The 21,322-nt window shown below is 36.7% G+C and overlaps 1 protein-coding gene across 1 annotated transcript in view; it reads right to left on the bottom strand.

Moving 5' to 3' along the window:
• ndufa9a (NADH:ubiquinone oxidoreductase subunit A9a) overlaps positions 1-17,717 on the bottom strand; it is a 43,786-nt gene extending 26,069 nt beyond the window's left edge. The window contains exons 1-4 of the mRNA XM_039760639.1: positions 17,615-17,717; positions 10,209-10,364; positions 9,811-9,908; positions 4,822-4,913 (exon numbers count right to left, since the gene is read on the bottom strand). Coding sequence (XP_039616573.1) covers positions 4,822-4,913; positions 9,811-9,908; positions 10,209-10,364; positions 17,615-17,669 — 401 coding nt within the window. The 5' untranslated portion in view covers positions 17,670-17,717. The remainder of the gene's footprint in view (positions 1-4,821; positions 4,914-9,810; positions 9,909-10,208; positions 10,365-17,614) is intronic.
• Between the last annotated feature and the right edge of the window lie 3,605 nt (positions 17,718-21,322).

The following is a 21,322-nucleotide window of genomic DNA, read 5'->3' as shown; positions in this document are numbered from 1 at the left end:
CATGCGGCTGCAGGGACTGGATCAAATTGGTCACTAATGGGATCTAACAGACATGTAAAACGTTGGTGCAAACACTTAAGAAGAGCTTGTGCCAAATTTTTCTCTCCACTAGTTGACTGGAGATGTGTCTCCAGGTTTAGCAGGGAATGTATCACCTCTGACAGAGACTGGCTATCTGTTTGAAGCTGATCTGTGTGCATGCCAAATGGCTCCAATACTTTAAGTTGGTTTTCCAACTTGGCCCAATCACTGGTCAACAGTGTATCTATCCCGAGTTCATCAAGAACCTAATTAAGTGTAGCTTTAGTTTCCAGAAGTCGCTTCAGCATGTCAAGTGTACTGTTCCACCGTGTGAGGCAGTCACAAATTAGTGTACGGCCACACCTTTAGAAACAAACAGAGAATAATGTTATTCTAATGAAAAGGTAAGAAGTTTAAACAAAATAATCACTTATTCCTAGTGCATCATAGAATAACTAAATGATAATTTTGGTCAAAGCCACTATTATTATTTATTATTATTATTCACTATTGGTGTGAATTTCCCCTTGGGATTAATAAAGTATCTATCTATCTGTTACCACTGTGGTTGCAGGATTTTGTTTTGTTCAGTTTCACAGTCAAAGATTCATCTTACCTCTGTAACTGATCTCATTTAATAAGCTGGCCTTATTTTCTCTTCTCATATTCAGAAAAGCTTTAAAGTGTGATTTTTTAAAAAAAATATTTATTAAATTATTACTGTGTGCCATACTATGTACCAATGCCTGATTCAGTCTAATAAAATTTTTCCAAATTTAGTTTTATAATTTGTATATTGACACCAAATCTGAAAAATAACTGCTCAATTAGTCTTGTAAAAAACTTAAAGCTGCATTAAATCATTTGAAATAAATAATAATTTTTATTATTTATTTTACACCCAGCCTCCAGAATCATCTATTAAGTTTAATCTATAAATATAACACTACAAAATAAATAATTTTTAAATATGATAATTTATTACGATTTTACCAAGACTAATTAAAATGTAATGTGCTGTATAAATGTGCTAATGTGTTATATTATCACAAAATATAAAAGACTAGAGAGACAATGGATGCATATTGGATGGTTTGCTGACCGTTTATCATACATGCCACAATCTTGCTACCTGAAACAAAAAGTATTAACCATTTCTTTGATACGTTGTGTTGCTGTATTCATTTTATTTACGATGAGCGCATTTATTCGTGCAGCACGTGGCATGCTAAATTTGGGATCAAGAGAGGAAACAAATTTTCTGAATGAAGGCATGTCACACAGCCTAGTAGACATGCCAGTGTCAATAAACAAGTTTACTTGGCGTCTTCGCTTTTTGTTGTTCAGCTGAGTTCGTTCCCCAATTTGCTGTCCTCTGCAAACACGATGTTAATGTCTGCTGTCTTGTATGATGTGTACTAGAACTTGCATGTATACTCAAATTGCACTCGCTTTTCAGCCTTTCTTTTTCTTTACCCAGAAATATGTCATAGGCTAATTTGTGATAGCTATTATGGTGCACTTTAAGGTTTGTTGGGTTTTTACCTTTAATCTGTACAGCATACAACGCACCCTGCTCCAACACTATGCATTTACTGCTGTTGCTTTCAGCATTTTATTCGAAAAACTCCCATATGGCGCTGTGTCGTTTTCTTCCGGACATGTTGATCGCAGATACCCTCTGGTCTGATAAAGTTTATATGCTGAATTTCATCACCTACAGGGCAGGACCGGAAGTTTATGAAAATGCAAAAACAGATTCAGCCGCGTTCTTTCAGACATGATCACGAAAACAGATTTTTTTTTTTTTAGAAATTATTATTTTATTTCAGTTAGTCTTTAAGCTACTGTAATCGTTTCGTATCGTTTTAGTTTTTCATCTCAGTTTTGTTATTTATTTTATTTCAGTTTACAAAAATGTTTTTTCATTAATAGTTTTAGTCTTCGTTTTCGTTTTAGTTTACGATTATTACCTTGGTTTGAGGCTGAGCCCTCTAAATTGTGAAACTATCTTCTTGCAGCAGTAAGATCAGTAGACATTGTAGACACCAAAAAAAAGAGAAAAAAAAAGCTTAAGACACATTTATTCAAGCTTGCCGGTGTAATTTTACTGTTTATGTATTTTTTTCCTGATCTTAATACATTTAAGCTTGCTTTTGTGTGTAATCAGGTTTTACTGTGTATGTCTATGCATATGCTTATTGGTTTTAATTTGTTTTAGCTTGCTTTTGTGTACTAGTAAGTTTTATTGTACAAGTCAACGCATTTTTATTATTCATTTTAATTTATCTACTGTATTCATTTGTTAACTTGCTTTTTTCCTACCATAATTCCTGCCAATACACAGTGCAATATTGTCCAAAGAATGCTTCAGAGGGTGTAGCAACATAGTTTGTTCTGACACTGCTTTTATAGAGACAAAGTGTTTGCAATTAATCAACAAAGGTTGGAACACCTGTAGGAATTGTTGGCATTAACTAAAAAGGCTTAATTGACTTCAACTGTTGCAGAAAATATGCAAGTATTATTTATTCAATAAAAAAGCCTTTTTATAGCTCAGAAAATTACATTATTTTTCAGTTTTTTGGTAATGAAAAACTTTTTTTTCCCCTCGGCCTCTGGCAGTATACTGCTTACCTTTGTACTATTTCTGGTTACTCGCTGGTTTAAACTGCTTAAACTTCAATAAAAGCTGGGCAAATGAGGGTGGTCTAAAACGTTTAAAAGATAGTGTACATACGAGTATTGTATTACTGATTGTTTGAGCTATTGGTAAAGCAAGACGATTGGACTTTCTACAGAGGATGCAAGTAAACCAGCTTTGTATTTAAGAATTTAGTTCAAAACACAAATTTTCACCTTAACTTACCTTATGAACTAGCTATAAGTTAACGGTTTGAAAATGGGACAGAGTTACAGGATTAGGGAAATGTAACATGAAAATAACATGACAACAAATTATTAAATAGGATCTTTCCCTCTTACAACCAAGTAACTAGGCTTGTTAACGTCTATCATACATGCACTCTTCCATTTATAAAGAAGTTGCTGACAACAACAACATTTATTTATACAGCACATTTTCATACAAAAAAATGTAGCTCAAAGTGCTATACAAAATGAAGAATAGAAAAATAAAAGACACAGTAAGAAAATAGAATAAGTAAGGTCTGATGGCCAAGGTGGACAGAAAAAAACAAAAAAAACTCCAGACAGCTGGAGAAAAAAAAAATAAAATCTGCAGGGATTCCAGACCATGAGACCGCCCAGTCCCCTCTGGGCAATCTACCTAACATAAATGAAAGAGTCCTCTTCGTATTTAGGGTTCTCACAGAAGGATTTGATGATGATGATGGTCACGTAGACTTTTGGCTTTCAGTCCATCAATGTTGGAGCATCATGATGCTTTGAGTAGGTGGTTAAATATAAATAAATTAAATTGTAGCACGTATTGTGTAGAAGAGAAAACCAAAGATGGGAGACTTCAAGATCTCTTACTAGAGTAGTTGCCTTAGTTAATAATTAAAAAAAGTTCAACTCATGATTGACATATTATAACAACTTTTCATATCACAAACACAAAATCAAAAAAGTATTTACTTCAGTTATTTGGGAATACTGTATAGTCAGACACTGAACAAGCCATTTAATATATATATATATATATATATATATATATATATATATATATATATATATATATATATACACACACCTGTATATACCGTATATCTTCTAGTAGAGGCTGGCTTCTTATTGACGGCCATTTCCAATAAACGCTGGGTTTGAAGAGATGTCGCGACAAATAGACGCTGGTCTGTAATAGTAGCCGGTCTCCTTTAAGCACCGGTCTGTAGTAAACGCCGATCTCCAATGACCCACCGCCTTTTTCGTGCGCTAATCCTCTTTTCGTATCACCTGGGCTACCGCCCTCCTGCAGTGAATCATACAGTAAGTACCTTTTCGTGTCAAAAATGTTTTGTCGTCGGATGCTATCGAGGAAGCGAAAGTCAAAAAGAAATTTCTTTGTGTACATTTTGCCCTTTCGTCTCCACGTCAATCATAACCCCACAGAAAGGGCAGAGGTGGTGGGAAGAACATGAAAATGCCATCTTTGACATGTTAATCCTGATAAAACTGATTACTGCGTGACAACAAGCAATGGGAGTACCTGTATTGTCATCACAAGAAGAGGAAGATGAAGAAGAACTCGCAAATAACGAAGCAATCATTACCTATTCAGACGACGAGTAGATGGTAAGTACTGTACTTTATTGTATCTTATCTAGTCTCATGTCGTAATGTATACGTATATGCGTGAGTTTGGAGCTTATTGCATTTCCTTATGTTCCGCAGGGGACTTGTCGGGCTGATGAGCGCTTTCGTGCGAAATTCGGACTGGTGCAGGTGCTGGTGGCATCATTGGCAAGAAAGTTGACGTCTACCGTACCTGTTTTTCATGCTTACGGTAGTATCGTACAGTATACTGCTTTAATAAGACCGTACTGCTGTATTGATAATTTCATTAAATCCTGAAATGTTCATCCAGTGTTGTTGCCTACATTTTGTGACCGTAAATACGGTACCATACTGTATTTTACTGCCAAATGAACCCCGTTTACCCATCACCATTCCGTCTGTGAGGCGAATAATAGCCAGTCTCCAACAACCGCCGGTCTCTTTTTAACGCCGGGCCGTCCGAATAATTTTTTGAATAAACGCCCAGGCTACTATTGGAAGATATACGGTATAATATATTTTTTTTTTTGTTAGAAAATGTTTTTTCTCTACTGATTTTACCTTGTTTCCCACTGTCTTCCAATAAGGTTTACAACAACATTGGAGTGCTGTACAGCTTGTCTGATTGCGTTCTTATCTCTAGGATCCCATTCCTAAAAGTAAACCAATAAAAAGGGAATATTTAGTATTTTAATATGAACTAAACCTGCAACTAAGTGGGTGTAAGTCAAATGCTTTGGGAACTACACGGTTTTGCCCGAGTCCAGTTTTCCTCTCATAATTCAAAGATATACAGGTTTGGTTAACTTGTAACGCTGAACTGGACCAGTATGACAGAGAACAGATGAGTTCATAAATGTGTCTTAAGATGGGTTGGTTCCCATTTTGTATGCAATGCTGCTAAAAACAGGAAATTGTTCCTTGAAAAGCAAAACTGATTACACAAGCTAAACAATTGATGGATGATAGAAACATCTTGCATAACTATTCTTTAAAACTAGGAATTGTCATTCCTATTTTTTTAGTAGTTTTAGCATATTTCAGAAATTTTAGTATTTGGTTAATTATTATAACCTAATGAAACAGTGATATTACTTAAATAAATGAAAAGGTTAATATGATTATAGTGTAACATATCACTGTATTATTGTCAAATGAAAGGATTTGTCCTGGAGGATGAAAAAAAATGCAAGGGTTTTCACTTTTTTTTTTTACACTTGCACATGGTTTACACAATTACATATTAGGTACTGCTATATGTAATGGACATAACTGGAAAATGGAGCTTATACTGAATCAGACGACATAAGAAACTTGATGACATGGTGAAATATTAGTACTTTACAGTCAAAAATTCCAAGGTAAACCCAGGAGAATTTTTTTGCTTAGGTTAGAGAGGATTAAAACACTGGAATTATCATTCCATGACAATTCAAACAATTTTCCAGAAATCCAATGCACTTCAGTCTCAAAAAATTCTGAACAAAATACCAGTACAGTAGACATCCTGTAAAATTATTTTTTATGTAAGATCAATTCTTTCCAAGATACAGACAATTTTGTAAGGGGGACAGGGGTGTCAAATTTGACATGGCTTTATTTTTTTCTTCAGTTTCATAAGATCATATCTCAACAACTAAACCGATCAAAGTGCAGAGTGTAGGGGATCTTTGTCTTTGAAATCAAGATGGTACTGCCTCCAACTGACCATTGAAGATGCACTAACAGTGCAATGACACCCAACAAATATTATCTCTAGGTGTCCAATGGAAAGACTGTGGGATGGTTTGGTTGCATGAAACTTCCGCTTCACTCTTGTCATGAATGACACAAATGCAACATTTTCATTATACACACACCAAACATAGCCTCCAATAGGTCATTGATGTAATGCGAGTGACGCATCTGATCTATTACAAGTGTGATCGTGAGAGTGCAGGAACTCAGCTGGCATAGCTATACATGCTGCATTAACTGTATTTGTTTTTAGACATTAACTCTGACAAACGGCTACTATTAACCAGTCTCATTCTCTGTTCTGGGTCCTGTAGATGTGCTTAGTGTCAGTCTTTTGTCAAGTTAGTACTCTCAAGTTTTAAATTATACAACATTAAGAGTCCAACAAAATATGTACAATATCCAAAAGTTTAGATAACTGACGAACATACATGCACCATACATTACTCTTACCACCAACATTTGTCATTAAAGGCTTACAAATTCTTCACTAGACATCAACAGAATCTACATACAGCATAGCATTTCATTCAAATATGTAATATCTGGTACAGTATACAATGTTCTGAGCCTGTTTAATGGGTCTTGTAATAGAAAAAATACTTGCCACTCACCTTATGTAAATTTTAATACTGATGAAAACTTTAAAATTTCAATTTCAGGTAACTAAGTAGGTTTATGTATTAGTCAGTAAAAAGGTAGGCTTAAAAGAAGGTAATAGTTAATATACTGATTACATTGCAAAAAAGGAAAACAAAGTTTTTTTCAGTTTTATTACTTGACTTGGAGCAGGATGAGGAATGAAGGTGTAATGCAAACATACAGTGCGGGGAAAAAGAATCTGCTCCCATTCTGATTTCCTCTGTTTTTACACAATAACAACAGTTAATTGCTTCTGAACTCCAAATGAATTTAGCATAATACTAAAGAAAACCTGAGTAAACACAATACACAGTTTGTAAATTACCATTTTATTTATTGAGGAGAAAAAGGTTCATTAACACCTATATCACCAATGTAAAAAATGTAATTACCCTTCTAAGCTTAATACTTGGTTGTGCCACCTTCAGCAGCATTAACTGCAATCAAATGTTTCAAGTAACAGAAGACCAGTTTATTATATCGCTGTGGAGACATTTTGTCTCATACTTCTCTACAAAATTGTTTTAATTCAGCAAAATTGGAAGGTTTTCGACTAACTTTTCGTTTAAGATCCTGCCACAACATATCAATACGGCTCAAGTAAGGACTTTGGCCAGACTATTCCAAAACCTCATTTTTGTTTTAATTTAGCCATTTAGAGGTGGACTTGCTCTTGTGCTTCAGATCACTGTCCTGCTGCATAACACAACTGTCTTTAAGCTTCATACCATGGACTGATATCCAGACATTCTACTTTCTGGTGGAGGGCTGAATTCATGTTTCTATCACTTATGGCAAGTTGGCCAAGCCCTGAATTAGCACTCCCACACTATTACACTAGCATCACCACTACCATCATCATTTTGACTGAAGACATTATGTGGAAAGCTGTGTTAGCTTCATGCCAGATATAATGGGACCCATGTCTTCCAGTTCCATTTTTAAATTAATCAGTCCATAGAACATTATCACAAAAGTTTTGCAAATGTTATACAAAGCTTTAAGTTCCTCTTGTTTAACTGTGGTTTTTGAGTTGCAGCTCTCCCATGGATTATATTTTTGCTTAGTGTCTTTCTAAAGGTGGAATGCATTCTTGTAGTAATCTTGCAAGGATGGCCACTTCTTACCAGATTTGCTACTCTTCTAAGTTTTACCCATTTGGAAATGATGGCTATCACAATGGTTTTCCAAGGTTTAAGAGGTTGCTCTGTAAAACCCTTTCTCGAATAATACATTTCAGTAGCTTTCTTTCTCAGATATTCTGGAATTTCTTTTGATCAAGGCATGGTATGCTGCTTGTTGAGACCTTTTAGCCAACTTCGCATTGCTAAGAAGGTTCTATATAAGTTATGTTTAGTTTCAGTACAGCTGGCAGCAATCAAGTTTGGGTGGGTCTAATTTACAGTCATGGCAGAAATTATCGGCACCCCTGGAATTTTCCCAGAAAATGCACCATTTCTCCTAGAAAATTGTTGCAATTACAAATGTTTTGTTATAGACATTTATTTCCTTTACGTGCATTGGAACAACACAAAAAACAGAAAAAACGCCAAATCTGACATCATGTCACACAGAACTTCAAAAATGGGCCAGACCAAATTATTGGCACCTTTTCAATATTGTGGGTAAATCATTTTATTTCAAGCATATGATGCTCGTTTGAACTCAGCTGTGGCAAGAAACAGGTGCTGGCAATATAGCAATCACACCTGAAGCCAGTTAAAATGGAGAAAAGTTCACTCAACCTTTCTGTTGTGTGTCTGAGTGTGCCACACTAAGCATGGAAAACAGAAAGAACAGCAGAGAATTGTCTGAGGACTTAAGAACAAAAATTGTAGAAGAATATCAACAATATCAAAGCTACAAGTTCATCTCCAGAGATCTTCATGTTCCTTTGTCCACTGTGCGCAATGAATCAAGAAGTTCACAACACATGGCACTGTAGCTAATCTCCGTGGATGTGGATGGAAGAGAAAAATTGATAAATGACTGAAACGAAGGATAGTCCGAATGGTGGATAAACAGCCCCAATCAACTTCAAAACATATTTAAGCTGTTCTGCAGACTCAGGGTGCAACAGTGTCAGCTCGAACAATCTGTCGACATCTGAACTAAATGAAACGCTATGGCAGGAGAGCCAGGAGGACCCCACTGCTGACACAGAAACATAAAAAAGCCAGACTGGAGTTTGCCAAAATGTACTTGAGGAAGCCAAAATCCTTCTCGGTGAATGTCTTGTGGACAGATGAGACCAAGGTAGAGCTTTTTGGTAAAGATCATCATTCTACTGTTTACAGAAAACGGAATGAGGCCTATGAAGAAAAAGTACACAGTACCTACAGTCAAACATGGTGGAGGTTCTAAGATGTTTTGGGGATGTTTTGCTTCCTCTGGCACGGGATGCCTTGACTGTGTGCAAGGCATCATGAAATATGAAGACTACCAAAAGATATTGGGGCACAAAGTAGGGCCCAGTCTCAGAAAGCTGGGTCTGTGTCAGAGGTCATGGGTGTTCCAGCAGGACAATGACCCCAAACATAACTTTAAAAGCACCCAGAAATGGTTGAAGACAAAGTGCTGAAGAGTTCTGAAGTTGCCAGCAATGAGTCCGGATCTAAATCCGATTGAACACTTATGGAGAGATCTCAAAATTGCTGTTGGGAGAAGGCGCCCTTCAAATCTGAGAGACCTTGAGCAGTTTGAAAAAGAAGAGTGGTCGGAAATTCCAATTGAGAGGTGTAACAAGCTAGTTGATGGTTATAGGAAGCGCTTGATTTCAGTTAATTTTTCCAAAGGGCATGCAATCAAATATTAAGTTGAGGGTGCCAATAATTTTGTCCAGCCCGGTTTTTGAATTTTGTGTGAAATTATGTCAGATTTGGTGTTTTTTCTCTGTTTTTTTGTGTTGTTCCAATGCACATAAAGGAAATAAACATGTGTATACCAAAACATTTGTAACTGCAACAATTTTCTGGGAGAAATGGTGCATTTTCTGGGAAAATTTCAGGGGTGCCGATAATTTCGGCCATGACTGTAACTTAACTCATATTTAAATTTGGTTTATTAGTTAATTACATTTCCACATGGGTTTCAAAATGAAAATAGTAGTCTACCTCTGCTTCTTTTTAATTAGATGAATATAAACAGTAAAACATAAAACCTGTCACTTACCATAAAGATGATTTGCCCTAGATCCCCCATTGGTCTGAGGTACATAACATCATACTGATCAGCACGATGAGGTATTATAATCTGAGAACCAATGCGGCCTGAAAAAAAAAATGCTGTCAATACTACTTTTTCAGCATTAACACTCTCAATAAACTCTGTTATCTGCAAAATCATTGAAAATGAATAATGTCTTATAATCTCTGAACTTTTCCTATAGCAGCAAAATACATGTAATAAACAATGAAAAATATTTTTTTCCAAATAAATATAGGATGAAGTGTAAGCACATGTCCAAACAGAGTAAGTCGGGGGTGGGGGGGACTTAAAAAGACAATTACTTTTAACATAAGAAAAATCAGAAGATGTACATTTTTAAATCCTTATAGTGAAGTTATTACCAAGTCTATTGACGACATAACGGCCAACAAAGCCAGTAGCTCCAAACACTGTAGCTGATATTCCACTAACTGAAGATCGCCCTCCTTTGCCATGAGGTGTAATTTCATGTATCTTCCTCTTTTCAATAAAACATACGGCTGCCTGAGATCTAGAGCCTAAAAGAATAAAAATAACACATATTTACGTCAGTAAAATGAATGAATAATGAGAGTACAAAGAAATATACATAAATGTATAAAAAATAAATGTTCAAAAAAATGTTGCTGCCTATAAAAAACTATTGTATAAAGTAGTGTTGTTCACATAAATGCAAAATAGCCTATTTTAAAATTCACCAAAAAAAATCACTAATTATTAGAACACGTACAAAAACATGTTGAAGCTTGCATTATTTGATATTTATACAGTAAATTTCTGACATGGCATCAGTGTTTAGTACTGAATACTTCACTGGTACAACATCCAATGTTTGAGTCTCTGCCTTGGCACCTGACTCGGAGGCATTTGCAGATATTCCCCATTTCTACATGTGTTTCTTTCTGGTTTCTCCACAGTCATCTGTCATCACCGCAAAAGACACTGTTTTGGATAAGTTGGACCACCGTGTGAAGAAAAAGCAGGAAACAATTGTTTAGCATATGTGGGAACTCCTTCTAGATTTGTATTTCATGAACCTGGTTAAGAGAAATTTGTGGATGACCTAAGGAATCTAAAATATGTTTGGGTCTCTGCATAATTCCTTACATGTTATTTCCTAGTTTTGAGGTCTTCACAGTTGTTCCAAAATTCAGGAAAAGTACAAATAAAGATAAAACCTTGCAGGTGTGTCCGGACCTTTGACTGGTACTGTATGTAGCATGACAATTTCAAATAAATTTGGACAGATACATATTTTAATGTACAATGTTCTATTTTCAGTATTTAGTTCAGACAGCAGCCCTATAGAACTCTTTACTAGACAACAGATAAGAACTGATTCACATAAAACTGACAATTTATAGTGCAACAGTTCATTCAGAAAACCTACACATTTGTATGAATACATAGCACAGCCAAATCACAAAATCTAAATATCTGCATGTAAAACATGTAATAATCTGCTACACACTACAGAGCTCATCAACTCAGTGCCCTATCAGAAAAAAAAATAATAATAAACAATGTATAGCGAATATATTTAAAGGAACTGTTATATCAATCATAATATGTAGTAGTTGTTAATAACTCAGCCACAGGGGATGCACAAACCAGTGTATTTCTTTGTGATGGTCCCAAGCCCGGATAAGTGGGGAGAGTCACATCAGGAAGGGCATTCGGTGTAAAATTTTGCCAGATTAACATGCAGACAACAATACAGATTTCCATACTGGATCAGTCGAGTCCCAAGTTAACGACTGCCACCAGTACTGTTAGCTAACAGGGTGCTGGCAGAAACTGGGCTATTGTTGGGTGAAGGAGAAGAAGAGGGGGGAGATGTGTCCGGAGGAAAGAGGAGAGGAGGAAGGTAATGAGAGTGAAGCTGACAGTTGGAACTTTGGATGTTGGCAGTATGACTAGTAAGAACAGAGAGTTAGCAGATATGATGGAGAGAAAGAAGGTTGATATATTGTACATGCAAAGACTTAATGGAAGGGGAATAAGGCCAGGTGGATTCAAATTGTTCTATCATGGTGTGGACAGGATGAGAAATGGGATATGGGTTATTCTAAAGGAACAGTATGTCAAGAGTGTTTTGGAAGTGAAAAGAGTGTCAGACAGAGTAATGATTATGAATCTGGAAATTGGAGATGTGATGATGAATGTTAGTGTATTGGCCCCGCAAATTCGGAGTTCGATGGATGAGAAAGAAGATTTTTGGAGTGAGTTGGATGAAGTGATGAACAGTGTACCCAAGGGACAGAAAGTGATGATTGGAGCAGATTTCAATGGACATGTTGGTGAAGGGAACAGAGGAGACGAGAAGGTGATGGGTAGGTATGGTGTCAAGGAGAGGAATGAAGAAGGTCAGATGATAGTGGATTTTGCAAAAAGGCTGGGCATGGTTGGGGTGAATACGTACTTTAAGAAGAGGGAGGAACATAGGGTGATGTATAAGAGTGGAGGAAGATGCACACAGGTAGATTATATCCTGTGCAGAAGAGTCAATCTGAAGGAGATTAAAGACTGCAAAGTGGTGGCAGGGGAAACTGTAGTTAGACAGCATAGGATGGTGGTCTGTAGGATGATGTTGGAGATCAAGAAGAGGAGGAGAGTGAGGGCAAAGCCAAGGATCAAATGGAGGAAGCTGAAAAAAGAAGACTACAAGGTTAAGTTTAGGGAGGAGGTAAGACAGGCACTGGGTGGCAATGAAAAGTTACCAGACAGCTGGGCAACTACAGCAGAAGTAGTATGGGTGACAGCAGAATGGGTGTTTGGGGTGACATCTGGACAGAGGAAAGAGAAAAAAGGAAACCATCAGGGATCGGCTCTGAGCCCTTTCTTATTTGCAATGGTGATGGACAGGCTGACAGACGAGATTAGACAGGAGTCTCTGTGGACTATGATGTGTGCTGATGACATTGTGATCTGTAGTGAGAGTAGGAAGCAGGTTGAGGAGACCCTAGAGAGGTGGAGATATGCTCTAGAGAGGAGAAGAATGAAGGTCAGTAGGAACAAGACAGAATACATGTGTGTGAATGAGGGGAAGGTCAGTGGAATAGTGAGGATGCAGGGAGTAGAGATGGCGAAGGTGGATGAGTTTAAATACTTGGTATCAACAGTACAGAGTAATGGGGATTGTGGAAGACAGGTGAAAAAAGAGAGTGCAGGTATTGTAGAATGGGTGGAGAAGAGTGTCAGGAGTGATTTGTGACAGACGGGTATCAGCAAAAGTGAAGAGGGGACTGGGCGGTCTCTTGGTCTGGAACCCCTACAGATTTTATTTTTTTCTCCAGCCTTTGGAGTTTTTTTTTTGTTTTTTCTGTCCACCCTGGCCATCGGACCTTACTCTTATTCTATGTTAATTAATGTTGACTTATGTTTATCTTTTATTGTGTCTTCTATTTCTCTATTCATTTTGTAAAGCACTTTGAGCTACATTTTTTTGTATGAATATGTGCTATATAAATAAATGTTGATTGATTGATTGATTGAAAAGGTCTACAGGACGGTAGTGAGACGGTGGCACTGACCAGAAAGCAGGAGACAGAGCTGGAGGTGGCAGAGTTAAAGATGCTAAGATTTGCATTGGGTGTGACGAGGATGGACAGGATTAGAAATGAGTACATTAGAGGGTTGGCTCAGGTTAGACAGTTGGGATACAAATTCAGTTAGGAGAGATTGCATTAATTTGGAGAGCTCTAAGGATAGAGCTGCCAGGCAAGAGGAAAACCTAAGAGAAGGTTTATGAATGTGATGATAGAGGACATGAAGGTTATGGGTGTGACACAGCAAGATACAAAATGATGATAATAATAATACATTTTATTTATATAGCGCCTTTCCCATGCTCAAGGCACGTACAGAATATAAGAAAGAACGGCAGGGTATACAGTATATAGCATTGTACAAACCAAATAAATAAATAAAGAAGATTAAGACAGTAAATTCAGAGAAAAAAAAGATCCACTGTGGCAACCCATAATGGAAGCAGCCGAAAGAAGAAAAAGATGTAGTAGTTGTTAATAATAATTAGTCTAATTAATAACTAATCTAGCGCTGTCACAAATAATCAATGTAGTCAACTAATCAAAATAAAGTTTCATCAAACTGCATTTACTTAACTGACTAATAGGACCAGCCTCTATCCCTGTGTTGCACACGGACATGCTATGACTCTCTATACAGTTTTTAAGTAGGCTAGTCAAGGTGACAGCTGCACCACATTCAGCATAAGAAGGTTCTTCCAAATGGCGAACAAAACTCTCCTCTGTGTGGGAGTATTTCACACAAAAATCTGAGAAAGTGGCTATTTGTTCATTTTGTGGTGTTCTATAACAGTGCTAGCTCAATGCATGAAAACCTGAAGAGGACACATAGAACAGCGCAAGCCAACAGTACTATAAGTAACCCACTTACAATTTCTTTTAGTATTGTGATGCTGGTTAACTTCAGAAATTCATGCAAGTGAATAGCACGGGAATGAAAAATAGAGCCACTGTTTTTCTTTGGGCAAAACAGATAAATTATCTGCTAAATGCACTTCTCAGTTACCACTATTACTATTCGTGAATAAACTGAAGTAAAATAATGTTTCAGTACATATGCTAGTATAAAATACACTAGTCTATTAAACACCTTGCTAGATTTATTCTAAGCAGAGCTACATTTTCACTCCTTGCCAGATATTTACGTCTGGGCCAGCAACTTGTAAATCTTTAACTATCAAGTCATGAATCCAAAAGAAAACTAATTATCAAAATTCAAAATCTGGCAGCAATACCATCCTGCATAAACAAAGGTCAGCTTTATTGAGTAGTTTTAGTAATTTCTAAAACTATTAAATTGTGAATAAACCTCCTTTAATAAAAGATCAGGAACGACTAAGGAAAATGACCTATTAAAATCCAGTGCAGCTGATCCAAACTGAAAGACAGTTTGAGGTATAGCAACAGGCAGATGTCTCCCATTGGGGGGCTGCTGCTGGGAAGTTGTTTTTAAGAAACGAACCACAACATATATTGCGGTTTTTGAATGTCAGACAACTACACTGTAGAACTCAGTAAAATCCTGGTTACAACATTAAAAAGGTATGCACTTTTTAAGAAAAATTGTTCAAGGCTCTTTCCACATTTCATCTTAAGTCAGTGCCAATAGGTTGTCCATCCTGCTGCCCTTGGCTCACTGGAAAGGAGCACCCTGCGAGAGTTAAAATGAATGCCACCTATAAGTATTCTTCAGTGTAAAGGTTTTCTCCCACTTTCTTTGCCTCCAATGTCTAACACAATTGCATATTTTTTTAGCAGAACTGTCCTGAGCAAACTGCACAGAACCTTTTAAATTGGATTTGTGATGGATTATTCGTGTTATTACTGCACACTTCTGGTAATATACTGATTAAGAGATCTAGTAGGTTGCTTTTGAAAAAGTGAAAAATTGACAAAAATCATGAATTTAAAATGAATGAAAGGATTTGAGTGCGTACCGTCAGCCATGCTTGTCAATGTTTTTATAAATATTTAAATATGGTGTTGGCAATAACAGGCAAAATGTATTTTTTTTAAAAAATACCTGTTGTGCTGTCATTGCCTCCTCAGAACAAAGCGTGTAGCTGCACCAAAGAGCAAAAAGTCACCGTCACTGAAAAGATGAACTTAAATATTTAATGCTCTGTGGCTGTTAAAGTATAGGATATTGATTTTACCTTAGTCTTCTCTTCAAGAGATACAAATAGCCCATCTCCTGCCATATCTTTTCAGTTGGTACCATTCATACTTTAGAAACCTCATTAAGCTGCTTTATGCCAATAATGCCCTGGAGATATATTCATGTCTACAAATGACATCTACATACAGTCAAGATGGATTAGAAAAAATGCATGTGAAACGAGATGGAATTAGAGTGGACCCACTGTAACACTGAGGTCTAGAACCCAAATGCCTATTCAGTTTTGTTTCAAATTAAACTGTTGACATCAGGTTCTGTTATTAATTCTATTATTATTCAAACATTTTTTACTTTAAGCCTTTGTTCACTTACATATTTTATTGATAACAGTGTTGTCTTGTTTATCATCCTGTTGGACTTATTTTAGTTGTGTTTTTTATACTCTCATGTCTTCGAATTGTGAAATTATTCAATGTTTAAATACAGTACACATGCATATGTCTACTTGAGTTATTTGGACAAAATTAGTCAGTAGATTAATCTATTGACTATTTTATCCATTAATTGTTTACAAAATAAGCAATTGTGGCTGTCCTAAATTAATCATTATTAAGTATCTTGGCACTAGCTATTTGACCAGCTAGTAAAGAAATGGAGCCTCTTGCAAGTGATACAAAAATTTGTATGTAAGGAGAGGTGGTCTGTGCTTGAATTGCAATAAATTAACTTAAAAGTGCTGTTGTTACGCTGTGGTGAACATATCAGATGAGCACTTAAATCATCATTAATGTGCGTGATGTCGCACGGGGTGCATTAAAAGGCTTACCAACACTTCCACGGGGTTCAGAGTATCTGATAACAAAATATACAAGAGTCTTTCAAAATACAATCTTGTCCACACCATAGCATTGCATACTCTCAGCTGTGAGATCTTGGAAAACGAGAAGAAAAATCAAATAAAATAAGAAAAGTTCCAAAACATGTAAATAACTTTCCAGGACAATTTACTAATTTTCTCATTTTTTGGTTTAAAGACTGAAAAAGATCTATTTCTGGATCACTAGCAGACTTAAACCGACCTACAACATATATCCAAGTACTTTTCACTCTACTTTGCACTTCAAGCTTAACATATAAAATATTCTTAAATATTGAGGAACTGTGTTATTATACATCAACGCAGCAGGCATTACAGGTAAGTTTTTTTTCTATGCACACAAAATCAACAATAGTCTATAAACAGACATTTAACAGATTTCCAACAAGGTGGTCAGTGGTAAGTGCACCGTCTATACAAGCAGAGCAAACCAGCATGTTGAAATGCACAAAACACTCACTAATTTGCTGTCATTATAAATATGTACTAAAAAATCAGTGCCCAAATCCTATTAAAATATCATTGTGAAACTGCAAATAAAAGTACTAAAATACTTCAACTACAATTAAATACTATTAAAACCTTGTTAGCACAGAAAAATAGAGGTATATTTAATTGCACAAAGAACCGTTTGAAGTACACATTGTTTGGGTTTAGAAAAACACATTTTGGGAGCGAATGGGAGTACTGTATCACTGAAGTGACTACAGTACTGAGTTTATCACAAGTCTGTTCCTTAATTCCGTTAATTAACGTCAGCTATTGAGTTACTTCATCCACTTACCCGCTGTTCGTCAAACCGGGTTACTTATATGTTTTCGGGTGAAGCGCCGAAGCGAATGTTATCGGAAATCGATTCATAGGATGTTTTAATTGCTACTAAGGCATATAAATACTTGATCGACAATAACGATGCTTAAAATTGTATTAGACTGGGTCGGATTTCTTTATTTAAGCGTTTACTCACAGATGAAGAATTATTTCTGTCATATATACTTTATGAGCTACCACACCAGTCACTGCAGATTCATTTAACAGCAAAATATAAAATGTGTAGGTCACAGCAGCGAAGGGTCATACAGAAAATATCAATCTCGGGCCTGTGGCTGCAGTTTAAAATTCTTTACTTTGTTATTTCGTGTCTGGATCATACATGTCGAGAGAAGTTTAAATGATTTTCCGAACACTGCATTTCCCGACCGCTATTAATTTATGAAGACTCACAAGACAGCCGGCAAAGGACGTTAGCAAGAGGGGAACGTAAAACCACAGCCGCCATTTTCCAGTTCCTTCATTCCCAGAAGTCCTTGGGAAGTGTAAACTACGGTGGCTGCGCTGTGACAGACTGCACAAATGCATCGGCAACCTTTGCCGGATTCGAACGATTTCTCATAACACTCAATTCTTGGATTTAAAATGTGTTATTTGTCTAAGTCGCTACTTCTTCAGGCTGTGGTTTTTTATACGTTATTATTATTTCATGGTAAAAGAATGCAAGTATCATGCCTGAATATATGAAAGATTGAGAAAGACTAAGGGAAAACCGTTGTGTAAAGTTACTAAGTGCAATGAAAAGCGTTTACAGCAAACTGTTTGCAGTCACAAATATTAAGTTATGCTAGGTCGGGCTTATGCTGTGTGAGTTTTAGACATTGTGGACAAACGATTACTCACACTGTACTAGATTTGCCAGTCATATACTGTAGGCTATGTGCTTAAACTGTAGAAGCATGTTTGGTCCGAAACACCTGCTCAGACTGTAAGTGTACATGGTCCCGCCGGACAGTTTTACACTTTCAAAAAAACATGAGGGCCACAGGCTTCTCAAAATATCAACAAAGCCCGACTCTTGCCGTACTGTCCTCTTTAAAAAAAGCGTACAGAGAGAATTAGAGGTACATTATCTACTTAAGTTACCGTCGTGTGTTTTTGTTACGGGGTTTTCCAGTAAAAGTTTCCTATGATGCCTTTGTCATTGGTCATTTTGTTGTATGTCTGCTGCTATATGATTTTTACATTTTGAAATGAAAAAGGCGAAGGCATTGCACAATTTATTGCAATCGATGCACAAATAAAATTGATAGAGACATCAGACAATCTGCCCGTGAGCCTGCTCATAAGGCAACACATCCGTCTGACATGACATAAATTCTTCAGATCGTACAACAACGCAATCATAAGATGCAATCGTACCTAAACATTTTTTAATACAGCTCAGTGTCAGAGGTCTGCTGCAAACCGGTAATTTTACTGCTGATTTTATAATGTTGTTAATATGGTTTATATTGTTAAAGATGAGGTAGCCAAAAAACATAAAAGCAAATGTAATGACAGATTCGATAAAGGACTTATAAAAATGTCATTATCGTTTTGTCCACTTCAAAACAATTTAGTTTTTTAAGAAGAAAAGTCATGTCTGCCTCTTCTTACAAATTCATTCTGTACTAAGATCAGTTTCACCTGTTATCAATGATTGCCCCCCGGCTATTTGTAGTGTTGCCCCTTGTCCACTGTCTCCCCTTTAATTGATGTTCAGATAGTGGGAAGAGAAGAGCACTTAAAATCTACAACCATATCCTTTGTCTTAGTGATTTTTATCTGTAAAAATGAACAATCACACTACTGAACAAAATCATCAACAACAGGTCAATGGCTGTTGTCCTTATCTTGTAGAAGACTCACAATGACAGAGTTGTCTGCAAATTTCAGGATATGTATGCCCTTGTGTGAACTCCTGTAGTCATTTCATGGAGTATCTAATACAATAGCTACTCTTTAAAGACCACTTTCAAGAATTTTACATGTCAGTTTCTCATCCACAGTTTTAACAGGCCCAGCAATATTTATTTTTTGAAATCCTACAGAGTTAGGGTGCAGTTAGGCTTGGGCTTAAGTAATGTGCAGAAAGTAACCTTTATCATGAAAATCATCAGATATTGACACTTAGCAAAGCACCACTGATACACACCAGAGGTTTCGTAATTTATTTTCACGGTAGTTCATGCACAGTCAGGTTTACTTGGTCATTACATGCAGGGGCACAAATAGGGGTATGCAAAAGAATATGCTACTAAGGCTACATTCACACTGCAGTTAAAAGTGACTCAATTATAATTTTTTGTTCATAACCAACGTTTCTATTTGACTGTTGAAATTAATTTTGCAAGCGATTAAAATTCAGTATGACTTTGTGTCAATGTTTATCCCAAATCTGTAAAATCATTAAAAATTAGTAAATCACACAAAATATAGACAACCAAGAATACCAACTACATGATGACTGCTGACAAGCTAACTTCAAATTGTTTACAGTACTAGTCATCTTCAGTTTTGTCATCACAGAAAAGCTCAGAGATGCTTTGAGTGGGATCATCATCAGTTATGTACATAGAAGCCTAAGGACAGAAGAGACGAGCCAGGAATGATAGGGACAAGATGTGGAGAGGCTTAGTTTAATATAGTGGTTTGACAATTTCAGAATGTGGAGGGGGCATTCAATTATGGCAGCCTTTGACTGCGAAGGTCACTCTGGAAAAAATACATACTTGGGGTATGGCATTTTTAAAAATGTGAGAACTGGGCTGTGTTTGCAGGTATTGTTTGTTCTTTCTTTTATTTATTTTTTTGCATTCATTTCATTACAAAAGATCAAGTCTGTGTCACATCAGTGAAAACCATAACCACATTTGGAGTTATTTAAGCCACCATCGTAAAAATTAGCTCACAGTGATAGTGATAACATAAATACAATGTTGTTATATAACCGCATAAAGATATAAATTAGCTGAAGTACTCTTAATTAATGGGCGGCACGGTGGCACCGTGGTCACGCTGCTGCCTTGCAGTAGGAGACCTGGGTTCGCTTCCCAGGTCCTCCCTGCGTGGAGTTTGCATGTTCTCCCCGTGTCTGCGTGGGTTTTCCTGCGGGCACTCTGGTTTCCTCCCACAGTCCAAAGACATGCAGGTTACGTGGATTGGCAATTCTAAATTGGCCCTAGTATGTGCTGGGTGTGTTTGTGTGTGTCCTGCGGTGGGTTGGCACCCTGCCCAGGATTGGTTCCTGCCTAGTGCGCTGGGATTGGCTCCAGCAGACCCCCGTGACCCTGTGTTCGGATTCAGTGTGTTGGAAAATGGATGGATGGACTCTTAATTAAATGGAATGTACTGACAGAATCACAAGTCTATGAAATTGAAAAATAATAATTATCTTTAAACTTGAACCCAAGAATCCTGTGTAATTTATCTTTATCAGCATATGCAAATAACACAGCATCACCATCCATTCAATGCATGACATAAACAAGTTTTTTTTCCCTAGTGAGAGTCTATGGAAAACTTGTTTTTTAAGGGAACAACCTTCTTAGCCAGCCAAGCTAAAAGATCTTTGTCTCAAGTGTCTAATCAGCCTTCTTACTGTTAGGGTGTAATTTCGCTTCAGCAAGCTTGCTTTTTATGAGTTCTGCTACTTACCAGTAGATTGCAAAGTAGAATTATAAATAATCAATCCATCCTTTATCTGTTGCAGCATTACTTGGGACAGTAGTCTATAAAAGCTGCATTGTGCTCAAGCCAGAAACCAAGAAGACACCTGGCTGTTATATGACACTTTGTCTCCCACACTCACTAATACAGGACTAATTTGGATTCAGAAATTTACCTAATATGAGAAGAAACTGGACTACCCAGAAAGAAACAGTACAGACATGGGTAAAATGTAAAGATTTGGCACAGATCATTGTTTAGTTTGGAGTCAAACTCATGTCCCTTGGGTGTTCTAACTACTGTGTCACTGTGGTGCCTTTTATCTGAATAATTAAAAAACAGAAAACTGTATAAAATAATTATAAATGTAATTTAAATATATATGAATGCATGACAATGAGAGTCTAATAGGGCATTAATCTTAACTACGAAGGAGTAACATCAGTTAAC

The sequence above is a fragment of the Polypterus senegalus genome, chromosome 8 (assembly GCF_016835505.1).
Source record: "Polypterus senegalus isolate Bchr_013 chromosome 8, ASM1683550v1, whole genome shotgun sequence".
NCBI classification, from domain to species: Eukaryota; Metazoa; Chordata; class Cladistia; order Polypteriformes; family Polypteridae; genus Polypterus; species Polypterus senegalus.
This window is presented reverse-complemented; position numbering and strand designations above follow the sequence as displayed.